Below are 11,293 nucleotides of genomic sequence, written 5' to 3'. Positions count from 1 at the left end.
AAACTATTAGAATATTCCACCAGAAAACTAATAGAATTAATAAATGAATTCAGCAGAGCAGGATATAAAATCAACACCCATAAATCAAAGGCATTTCTGTATATCAGTGACAAATCCTCTGAAAGGGAAATGAGGAAAACTATCACATTTACAATAGCCTCAAAAAATAATAAAATAGGGGCTGGGGATGTGGCTCAAGTGGTAACAGTGCTCGCCTGGCATGCGAGGGGCACTGGGTTCAATCCTCAGCACCACATAAAAATAAAAAAAGATGTTGTGTCCACCAAAAACTAAAAAATATTTAAAAATTCTCTCTCTCTCTCTCTCTCTCTCACAAAAAATAATAATAAAATACTTGGGAATCAACTTTATGAAAAAGGTGAAAAACCTCTACAATGAAAACTACAAATGGTAAAGAAATTAAGAAGACCTTAGAAATGGAAAGATCTACCTTGTTCTTGGATATGCAGAATTAATATTGTCAAAATAACCATATGACCAAAAACACTATACAGATTTAATGCAATTCCAATCAAAATCCCAGTGACATTCCTCATAGAAATAGAAAAAGAAGTCATGAGATTCATCTAGAAAAATAAGAGACCCCGAATGGGGTCTTAGCAAGAAGAGTGAAACAGGTAGCATCACTACACAAGACCTTAACTATACTACAGAGCAATTATTAAAAAAAAACAAAAAAACAGCATGGTATTAGCACCAAAATAGACTTGCTGCAATTACAGGTGTGTGCCACCGTGCCCAGCCGAAATGAACAAATTTCTTGAAAAACAAACTACCAAAACTCTCTCAAGAAGATATGGACAGGGGTTGGGAGTATAGCCAGTGGTAGAGAGCTTGCCTCACATGTGAGGTACTTGGGTCCAATCTTCAGTACCATATATAAGAATAAATAAAAGTATTGTGTATATCTACAACTAAAAATAATATTTAAAAAAGAAGATATGGATAGTTTAATAACCTTTTAATCCATCTGAAAGATCGAAAGTGTAAACACTACTAATAATACTTTTATTTCCTCAAAGAAAACTCCAGATAAACCAGATGCTTGTGTTGCAGAAGCATCATAAGTTTTAGGCCAGCCTTGCCAACCTAATGACACCTGTCTCAAAACATAAATGAAAAGAGCTGGGCTGGGGATGTGGCTCGAGAGGTAGCGCACTCACCTCGCATGCATGCAGCCCAGGTTCGATCCTCAGCACCACATATAAACAAAGATGTTGTGTCCGTCGAAAACTAAAAAATATTTTTAAAAATTCTCTCTCTCTCTTTAATAAAATAAAATAAATAAATGAAAAGAGCTGGAATGTAGAGAACCCCTGGGTTCAATCCCCAACACCACAAAAACAAAACTAAAAAAATTATTGTGTTCTATAACCAAAAGCCTCTGACTATAAAAATATTTACCTCTTTCATTAAATGAGAACAATCATTTCAACAGTTTCCTACTGAGGTATGAAAATATTCACTTAATAACAAATATAATAACTTTGAAATGTAAACTTACTATTTTCCAAAAAGTATTTTCAGTGACTCTAGAAGCAATTTATACTATAATGTATTCATACTGGCTGACATGAAAAAATGTGGGGGACAGAAGCAGTCAACCACAGTGGTGAAACTAGTAAAACAGAATGAGACCTATGGTTATTAGTTGACAATGATTTTTTTTTACATTTTTTTTTGGTAGTTGTAGATGGACAGCATGCCTTTATTTTATTTATTTTTATGTAGTGCTAAGGATGGAACCCATTGCCTCACAAATGCTAGGCAAATGCTCTATCCCTGAGCTACAGCCTCAGACAATGATCTTAATTTGGAGAAAGGTTTACCATTCAAGTAGCAGTAAAGAAAGGCTGGCATTCAGAAGTCTGAAAGTAACACTAGAGAAAAGGATGTGGTGAAACTCTACCATCTTTTCTTCCTCAACATCTGTACATCATGAGATAGGCAATGTTATAACTGTGAAAAAAACATCATAAGCTGGGTGTGGTGGCCCATACCTGTAATCCTAGCAACTCAGGAGGCTGAACTAGGAAGATTGCAAATTTGAGACCAGCCTCAGGTAGTGAGGCCCTAAGCAACAAAAAATAAAACAAAGACATGGATCATAAACTTATCTTGCATTAACCAACTACTAGTTTAAAATTTATTTATCCAAAAATTGGATAATGTGGAATAAATTTTAGTAATCATATTTCTGTATCATATAAAATTGTTAGATCTTTTTAAAAACAGGGAAATGTAATTAGAAAAAATTTAGCTTTTTCATTAACAAATGCTAATTTCCACTTATAAATACTGAAATTTGGCCAACTTTTAGATGGTATATATGTAATACATCTTGGATATATGAACAGATATTTATGATAATTCAGTCATTACTTGTACTACCATATAAGTTAATTATTTTGTTATTTTAAAATATCCATAATTAGGAAAGCTTTTGCCTTCAATATTTTGGAAAACTAATACTAGAAAATATATAAAAATTTCCCCCAAATTATGCTAAAAAAGGAAAAAATTAATAAAACCCAGCTCTAAAAACCAATGAATGAAGTTATGAGAAAGTGAAAACAAAGACAAGTTTTAATGACATCTATGCCAACCTTTTCCAAGGCAAGGAGACAGGCCTCAGAATGAGACCTATACTGCTTAGACCTTGATCTTGAATTTCTAGTCTCCAAAATTATGAAAAAATTTCTGTTGTTTGGGCCATAAAACATATTTTAATGGCATCTCTTTTACTGCAATATTTTGCAGTGTATCATCTTGTAGGCCATTTATTATCTGTAATTTCAAAGAGGAATTACATCTAATATGTATTTAACAAACAAGTTAAAATTCAAAGAATAATGTATTTGCTACTTTAACATTCTATTTTTTCTTTCTGGCAGCACTGGGGATGAAATTCAGGGCCTCATGTGTGCTGAGCCAGTACTCTACCACTGAGCTATATTATGCTTGTTATATTTTAAAAGGAAGAGGAAGAAACAAATGTAACTTATTTAAAGCTTTAGAGATTTTGAAAGTTTTTTCTTAAGTAGTAAATGAAGGATAATCTTAATAAAATGTAGATACTTAAAAAGACTTTTTTTAAGACAGTGCCTTGCTATATTGCCCAGGGTGCTCTCAAGTTCATGGGCTGAGGAGATTCTTCCACCTCAACCTCACAGGTAGTTGGGACCATAGGAATATGCCAGTATGACTGGCTAAAATATTTTTATTGGAATATTTTGTAAAATCAATGCACTTGTATAGAAGGGATATCAAATCTCTTAATTAACCTTTTACTAATTGAACTATTCATCTGTTCATAGTTAGTACACAGAGAAAGGTTTTTTTGTTTTTTGTTTTTTTTTTTTGGTACTTGGGATTTAACTCAGGGTCACTCAACCACGAAGCCACATCCCCAGCCCTATTTTTTAGAGAAGGGGTCTCACTGAGTTGTTTAGGGCCTTGCTAAGTTGCTGAGGCTGGCTTTGAACTCAGAATCCGCCTGCCTCAGCCTCCCGAGTTGCTAGATTATAGGCATGTGCTATAGTTCCTAGTGTTCATTTCTTAAAATCTGTCCAAAAATAAAAGGAATCTCTTAATGCATTAGTTTCATTAACTATGCTTTGCTTTTCCAAGCATTTCAAACTTAAAGAAATAAGACAAGACATCCAGGTGCTTTAAAATCCAAGGCCTTTAATTCAGTTTTGGTAATGACCAAAATGCCTTCACAAAATCTCTTTTGGACTATAAGTAGAAGGCACTCTAGGCATTACTTAATACCCTTAAAGCAGTGATTCCTTCTGATGCTGGTGGAGAGAAAACATTAAATGGCAGGGCTTAGATATTAACAAAGTCTTCTAAAAAAAACTCTGAAAATCACACAAAAAAATTACCAGTCTTTCTCAGATTCCAATGAAACTTTAAGTTATTCTTACAAGTACATAATTTGAAATTAAAGAGATAAACTGTGTGAGTATAATGTTTTCAAACATGTTAAGTTTCAGTTACATACAGTAAATGAGGACACCATTATCATGCTAATTGGCATCTTTTGCTACTCTTTAGCTGTGCAAAATAAACTTGAAATGACACATCCTGTAGTGGTATAATTTAAAAGATCCTTGATATGACACTAATGACTCAAATTCTGGTCACAAACTGTATATAAATTGTAAGATTATTAAAATACACCTTTTTGAAAAATAATAAGATGACCATTTATACCTAAATAAAATTTCCAAGAAAGTTATGAAATACTTTAGCATAAAAAAGTAGTTGCCCCTTTTCTGAAAGGTTATTTCACAAAATAACCCCTATGATGCTAGGCAAATGAGTTCTTCCAAATGCCATACTCTAGACGTAGAGGTATGCTTCAAGATACTGCATCCATGAGGAAAGGGCACATCTGGGTATCGAACCACAGTAGACCAACTTACAAACACAAGGAGCCTTTCTTAGGTCAGGAATGCCCTTTAGAATTATAGCAACAGAGAACAAGAGATAGCTTCTGAAGTCACTTCTTTTACAAATACATACAACTATATTTGGTAGTTGAGAGGGTAATTAAGACACAGCTATTTACATTTGTGCTACATCATGTGTGCCTATTTTAAATAGTGGCTTCTGTAGGATATTCTCATTCAAACACAAACCAATCTTACTAAACTAAATCACATTCTTCTTTTTTGGCAAGGTAGTATAAACAAAAGAGAAATAACAACAACAACAAAAAAAAAAAAACATAGTAACCATAACATTGATTCGAAACAAAAGTTCCCATGTTAAACAATAGGAAGAATGTTCAGAGAAACATTAGTTTTGGGGAAATAACACTACCCAACAAATAATGCTGGAAATCAACCTTATAATCACTGAAATAACTATCGAATAAAAGGCTTATGAATGCCTTTGAAATAATAATACTTCAGTTTTAAAAATATTTGATTATGAGATTCATAATTAGAATTATCTTTGAAAAGCATCCAAACTTATTAATTTACATAGACCCAATGAATAAAGGGTAAAGGAAAATAAAGTCTTCCATAATTAATACTAGATGCCTTCTTGCCTCTGGAGAAAGTGGTAAGATTACATTGTGAAAATAGTAAAGAAAATAATGAAATAAAAACCTATATGACAATTGAAAAAAACCACCATGCCTTCTAATAAACATTTTTAAGCATTGATTAGTCAATATAATCCTTCATAAAATTATGTTTCGTAATCAAATAAGAAAAAGCCTCAAGAATAGCAGCTGGACTTTGTGAAACATGAAGGACAACGAAAGGCACTACATAAGCATCAACTATAGTTGGACAGTTCAGTCTTTTCCTTCTTAAGAAGATAGCCAGTGTGAATGTTATTTTTATAACCCCCTGAGTTTTAACATGATTGGGCAAAGCAGCACCAATTTAAAAAAATATCTGCAATGCCAGCACTGCAGTTTGGAATCACGTATACCGATGGCCCCTCATAAGAGCACTTTAGAACATGATTAAAAATATAGAACTGCCTTTCGGTGTTTCAGTATTAAAGTGGAACCACCACAGATGTCCATTTTTAAAAATAATGCAATAAAAAGTTCTGTTTATACAATACAGTCTTTCCACCCTGTATCTTAGCATTCACAGCTATTTTCCACTCTGCTGCCACTGGAAGATCTTTGTGCGTCTGGTTGAAATGTCAGTATGCTTCATGATGCACAATCCTTTTTGGCTGGAAAATATCACGTCATGCCTGTTTTGAGCAGTATGCCTTGTAGGTCCTCTGGCAATGCTAAGATAATTGCATCTATGTGTGTCCGTAACTTTTCCATAGTGTCAGGTTTCACAGGTAAATGCTCTCGATCAGCCTGCAACTACAACATTTGGCAGCATTTAAATGGATCTTTATTAATATATTATGATCTCTATATAAACAGTCTTAACAGTCTAACAACTTGGAAACTTTCAGTCTTTTTGTTCCCCTTTTTTTTGGTACTAGGGTATTCTACTCCCAGCCCTTTTTATTTTTTGAGACAGGGTCTTAATAAGTTGCTTAGGACCTCACTAAATTACTCAGGCTGGCCTTGAACTTCAGATCCTCCTGTCTCAGCCTCCCAAGTTACAGGGATTACAGGTGTACACCACCAAGCCTAGCTGGAAACTTTCCATCTCAGACTAGAATTTACAGAAACTAAAAAATCAAAGAACATGCCATTTAAAAAAATACATGAATAAGCCAAAAAAGGGCTCCTATATAAATTCATAGATAAAACCTAGATATACTACATGATATTAAATATAAATGGCAATGTTTTTGTAGAATTCATTAAATTCATGTAAAAATCTTTAGAATAATATGGCATCTCTATGATCTCCCTGAGTGACCAAATATTTTTGTTCAGATCTACCTTCAATAGACCAATCTCAAATCTTCTTATTTTAAGTTACATCTGTGATACATCATAGAGCATTAGCTCAAATAAGAGGAAAATATCTTCACACACCAATTTAATCTTCAGCTGCTTTGGCTACATACCAGCTTATTTTTCAGCTTCAGTACAAGGTCTACTATTTCTACTTCTGTGTGTTTCTGGATCCAGAGAAGTAGGTCCTAGAACAATAAGCAAATCCCAAATCAGTATGTACTCAATATTCAAACCTCTTTATTTTAATAGCCAAGGCTAATGCAAAAGAAGGAAAAGAACAGTATTTAACTCATATATACCATTACAATATAAGAATAATTATCATAGTATTCTAGAAATTGTTCGTTAGGTAAGTTTTGACATTAGTTAGAAAAAAGTTTATACTATTTGGAAGTAAAACAACATGGAAGAAAGTTCCTTTCTGAGATAGTCCTTTTAGGTCAACCAACAAACAGACAACTAAAACACAAAACTGTGGCTGAACACAGGGGCATATGCTTGTAATCCCAGTAATTTGGGAGCCTAAGGCAGGAGGATCACAAGATCCAAGGCCTGCATCAGTAATTTAATGAAATCCTATCTCAAAATAAAAATTTTAAAAGGACAGGAGATGAAGCTCAATGGTAAAGCACCCATGGGTTTAATTTTCAGTACCAAAAAAAGTAAAAATTGTAGCTCAATGCAATATTAAATTCCTTTCCCATACCAATAAATAATTTATAAGAAATATTAGTAGGGCTGGGGATGTGGCTCAAGCGGTAGCGCGCTCGCCTGGCATGCGTGCGGCCCGGGTTCGATCCTCATCACCACATACCAACAAAGATGTTGTGTCCACCGAGAACTAAAAAATAAATATTAAAAATTCTCTCTCTCTCTCTCTCCTCTCTCTCACTCTATCTTTAAAAAAAAAAAAAGAAAAGAAAAGAAATATTAGTAGCTGGATATAGTGGTGCACACCTGTAATCCCAGCGGCTCAGGAAGCTAAGACAGGAGAATCGCACGTTCAAAGCCAGCCTCAGTAATGTCAAGGTGCTATGTAACTTAGTGAGACCCTGTCTCTAAATAAAATACAAAATAGGGCTGGGGATGTGGCTCAGTGGTCGGGTACCCCTGAGTTAAATCCCAGGTACCAAAAAAAGATATATATATATTGATTAACAAATCAAGAAAGCTGAACATGAATGTATTACTGGATGTAAACTTTGTATCTTCAAATAAACTCTCCTGGACTTACTTTGTTGTTTTCTTCATTCTTTTTCTCAGAGCCAGAATCACTGGGAATTTATGATTAGAAAGAAAACACGAGGCTAGGCTGCCTCAATATTTAAAGCTAAATACAAAAGAAAAATAAGACTATATATTTTCACAAGTAGTTCAATTTAAAATAGGCTGGTGGTAAATTATACTGTATGAAAAACCAATCCAAGCCATGAAAAATTTGTTAATACTGAGTGAGAAAGATGAGTAAATCATATTGGAAAAGATCTGAAGTTAGATGGCTTGAATTTGAATCCTAACTCCCTCCAGTTGCTGATGAATATTAAGCAACCAGTTCTCCAGAAAAAGTCTTTATAGTATTTGCCAACTGTATGCAATTTCAAACTACCAACCTGAAGTCACTAAATGCTTAACTAGGAAAAGATGTGCACAATTAGCTCTTATGGACAAATGAAAGTGGACTCTAGAACACTGCTGGCTCTGCTACTTAGTGGTGATGTGAAATTAAGAGAAGTCACTCAAGTTCTAAGCCACAAGATGCTAACATGCCTACCTTGATGAATTGTGAAGATTAAAAAAGAAATACCCATATAGATCATCTACACACAGTCCCTGTCACAAAGTATATAATCTAGAAAAGTTAAATATCATTGCTATTTATAAAGATGCAGACGTGGGCATTATCTTCAACCTCTAAAGATAATTTTATCTTTACTTTCAATAGTTGTTAGTCATCACACAAACACACTTTTTCTACCTCTTCACAAAGAGCTTCTAGATGGAGTGCCTCTAGTTTTTGAGTCATTTCTTTTCGCCGAGTCTTAAACCAGCCATCAAAATTTGGAGACTTTAGAAAATGCCTATTAAAAATAAATGCAAGAAGCAAAGTTTGACTATGACTTATTTCCTCTCTTTAGTACATTTCTTATCTATAATTCAGAACAACATTCCAAATAATAGAATTTTCTAAAAAGAATGTATAAGGCCATTTTTTATTTTGTTTTCTTTTAAATAAAGCTCTACAGATGAAGGGAAAAGACTAACCGGTAAAGTCCAATCCAATCGCCTTTTATTCTAGAAGTTAGCTGAGGTCCTGTTTTCTCAAGTGTTTTCATAAATTCTTCTGGAAGGAACTGTCTTAATTGGGGTGGACTCTACAAAACAAGATATACTATATTAAGAAATTAGAAATGGATACATTCAGAGAAGTTAATTATAATTACAAAATTTAAATAGGAATTTATTTGGATATATTCATACCTTCCATGGAGAGATACTTTTCTGCAAAGGCATCAAGCTTGCCACATACCTTTCCTAAAACCAAAAAATAAGTTAATAACTGGGGTTGTGGCTCAGTGATAGAGTGCTTGCCTACCATGTATGAGACACTGAGTTCAATTCTTAGCACCACATATAAATAGAGAAAATAAAGTCCATTGACAACTAAAAAGATATTTAAAAAAAATAAGTTAATAAAAGTTAGGCATTCTTACCTAAAGGTCTTCTAGGGGCAGGGGCAGCAGTTACTAGGAATTGAACCTAGGAAGTACTCTACATACAGCCACATCCCCAGCCTTCTTTTTTTGTGTGTGGTGTTGCCAAGTTTTCCAGGTTTGACTCAAACTTGTGATCCTCCTACCTCAGCCTCTCTATTTGCTGGGATTACAGGTATGTGCCACCATGCTCAACCCAGAGCTCTTAAACTTAAAAAAAAAAAAAAATGGGTTTCCTAGTATAATATTATGATATATATTTTGGGGTTTTTATCCACAGTTCCTAACTTATAACTCCCTTCTCAAGGCAGGCCACAGAAACTAGACTATCTCTCTCCCAAGGTGGGTCATAGAGACTCTAATCTTCCATCTAACTAGGAACTGCTGAACATATAAATAAATTCTCTGATATACCTTGTCTGATATACCTTAGTAGATGATGAGACCCCCATTTCAGAAGGGGTCCTGTCCCATAACCACAAGGAAGGAATGCTGAAGAATATGAATACACACACCTTGCTGGTTTTCTCCACTCAGTCTATTAGCATTAGATCATATCTTTTTTGTCCAAACACATATTAACATAGTTATCCATGCTTTAATCATGCCAATGCAATAAAGTCTCCATAAGAACCCAAAGACAGTGTGTGTAGAACTTCCCAACAGCTGAATACATGAAGTTCCGAAGGGTAGTACAACAGGAGAGGACATGGAAGCTCCATGCCCCTTTCCCCCCATCTTACCTTATGCATTTTTTTTATCTGTACCATTTGTAATACCCTTTATAATAAACCAGTAAATGTTAAGTGTTTCCCTAAGTCTGTGAGTCATTCAAGCAAATTAATCAACACCAAGGAGGGGATTATAGGAACCCAACCACCAGGCAGTTGGAAGCACAGGTAAACAACTTGAGGTTTCTGACTGAAATCTGAACAGAAGGGTGCAATCTTGGGAACTGGGCCCTCAACCTGTAGGGTCTGATGCTATATCCAGATACACAATGTCAGAATCAAAATAAAGGACATCTCACTGGTGTCTGTTGCAGAACTGCTTGCTTGCTGGTGGACAGAAAACCCACACCATGTAGACCACAGAAGTGATCTATGTTGTGAGTGTACAGGAGACTGAATCATTTTTTTTCTACTCACCATCATATGCTCTTTCAAATTAACAGCAACAACTCCATCAATGCCCACAATAGATATAGCTAAATTTAGATTGAGTTGGAAGTCATTTACAACCAAAATGTTACTAAATCTTTGACAATCCAAGAGAGAACATTTTTTGCTTTGGTTTGTTTTTTTGAGATGGGTATCTCACTATGTTGGCCAAGTTGGTACCAAATTCATGGGTTCAAATGATTCTCATACCTCAGCTTCCAAAGTAGTTAGGACTTACAAATATGCATCACTGCACCCAGATCTTATTTTAGTGATAACTGTTAACCTTATTGAGTAACTATGTGCCAGAAAATATACTAAAATTTTACATGCATGATCTCTTGTAATCCTTGCAACCATGCTCTGTGTTAGGTATTACTGGGAAACCAAAGCTTCAAAAAGCTAAGTAACTTCCCTCTGTCTCTGAACTATGATCCCAGTCTGAAAGGTAGGTATATAAAGAGAACAAAAGTAATTGACATCCACCCACCAAGAAACAACATTTCTTCCCCAAAATGAACAAAGATCTTCAGACTGCCCTCATATAATGTTCAGATAGATTATATTAATAACTAGACAAATAATTAGACAAAATTTATGATGCAGTCTCCAGGTAAGAACCACATTGTGATTGTATGTTTATGACATTCCACTGAATTTCTTAAAATAGTCATATCATTTAGTCATTTACTCCATAAATATTAGAATGATATCACATGCCAGACTGAGGAAATGATAACAAGACAGACATGTTATCCTGAAGGATAGTTTCATGAATATGATATCAATCTATATTTAAAAAACAATATCAGAGAAAGAAAATCCAAAGTAACCTTCTTTTAAGGTACAAAACACAACAATCAAAATAGTATTTCAGTCAGGCACAGTGGCAGACACTTGTAATCCCAGAAGCTCTGGAGGGTGAGCCAGGAAGATTGTGAGTTCAAAGCACCTCAGCAAAAACGAGGTGCCAAGCAACTCAGTGAGACCCTGTCTAC

General features: G+C 34.6%; 1 protein-coding gene across 4 annotated transcripts in view; it reads right to left on the bottom strand.

Annotated features, from left to right (window-relative positions):
- Positions 1–3,688: 3,688 nt before the first annotated feature.
- The window catches only part of Dennd6a (DENN domain containing 6A), a 69,668-nt gene continuing 62,063 nt past the window's right edge, over positions 3,689–11,293 (bottom strand). For 3 of the 4 annotated variants that reach the window (XM_021731323.3, XM_078038349.1, XM_021731334.3), the window contains 5 exons: positions 8,903–8,956; positions 8,687–8,796; positions 8,391–8,502; positions 6,535–6,609; positions 3,689–5,872 (listed from right to left, as the gene is read on the bottom strand). In XM_021731323.3, coding sequence (XP_021586998.2) covers positions 5,741–5,872; positions 6,535–6,609; positions 8,391–8,502; positions 8,687–8,796; positions 8,903–8,956 — 483 coding nt within the window. In that variant the 3' untranslated portion in view covers positions 3,689–5,740. The remainder of the gene's footprint in view (positions 5,873–6,534; positions 6,610–8,390; positions 8,503–8,686; positions 8,797–8,902; positions 8,957–11,293) is intronic. The other variant, XM_005317235.5, reaches the window with a different exon arrangement.

This window comes from Ictidomys tridecemlineatus, chromosome 2 (genome assembly GCF_052094955.1).
Source record: "Ictidomys tridecemlineatus isolate mIctTri1 chromosome 2, mIctTri1.hap1, whole genome shotgun sequence".
Taxonomy (NCBI): domain Eukaryota; kingdom Metazoa; phylum Chordata; class Mammalia; order Rodentia; family Sciuridae; genus Ictidomys; species Ictidomys tridecemlineatus.
Note: the sequence above shows the minus strand (reverse complement) of the source record. Positions and strands in the feature narration are given on the sequence as shown.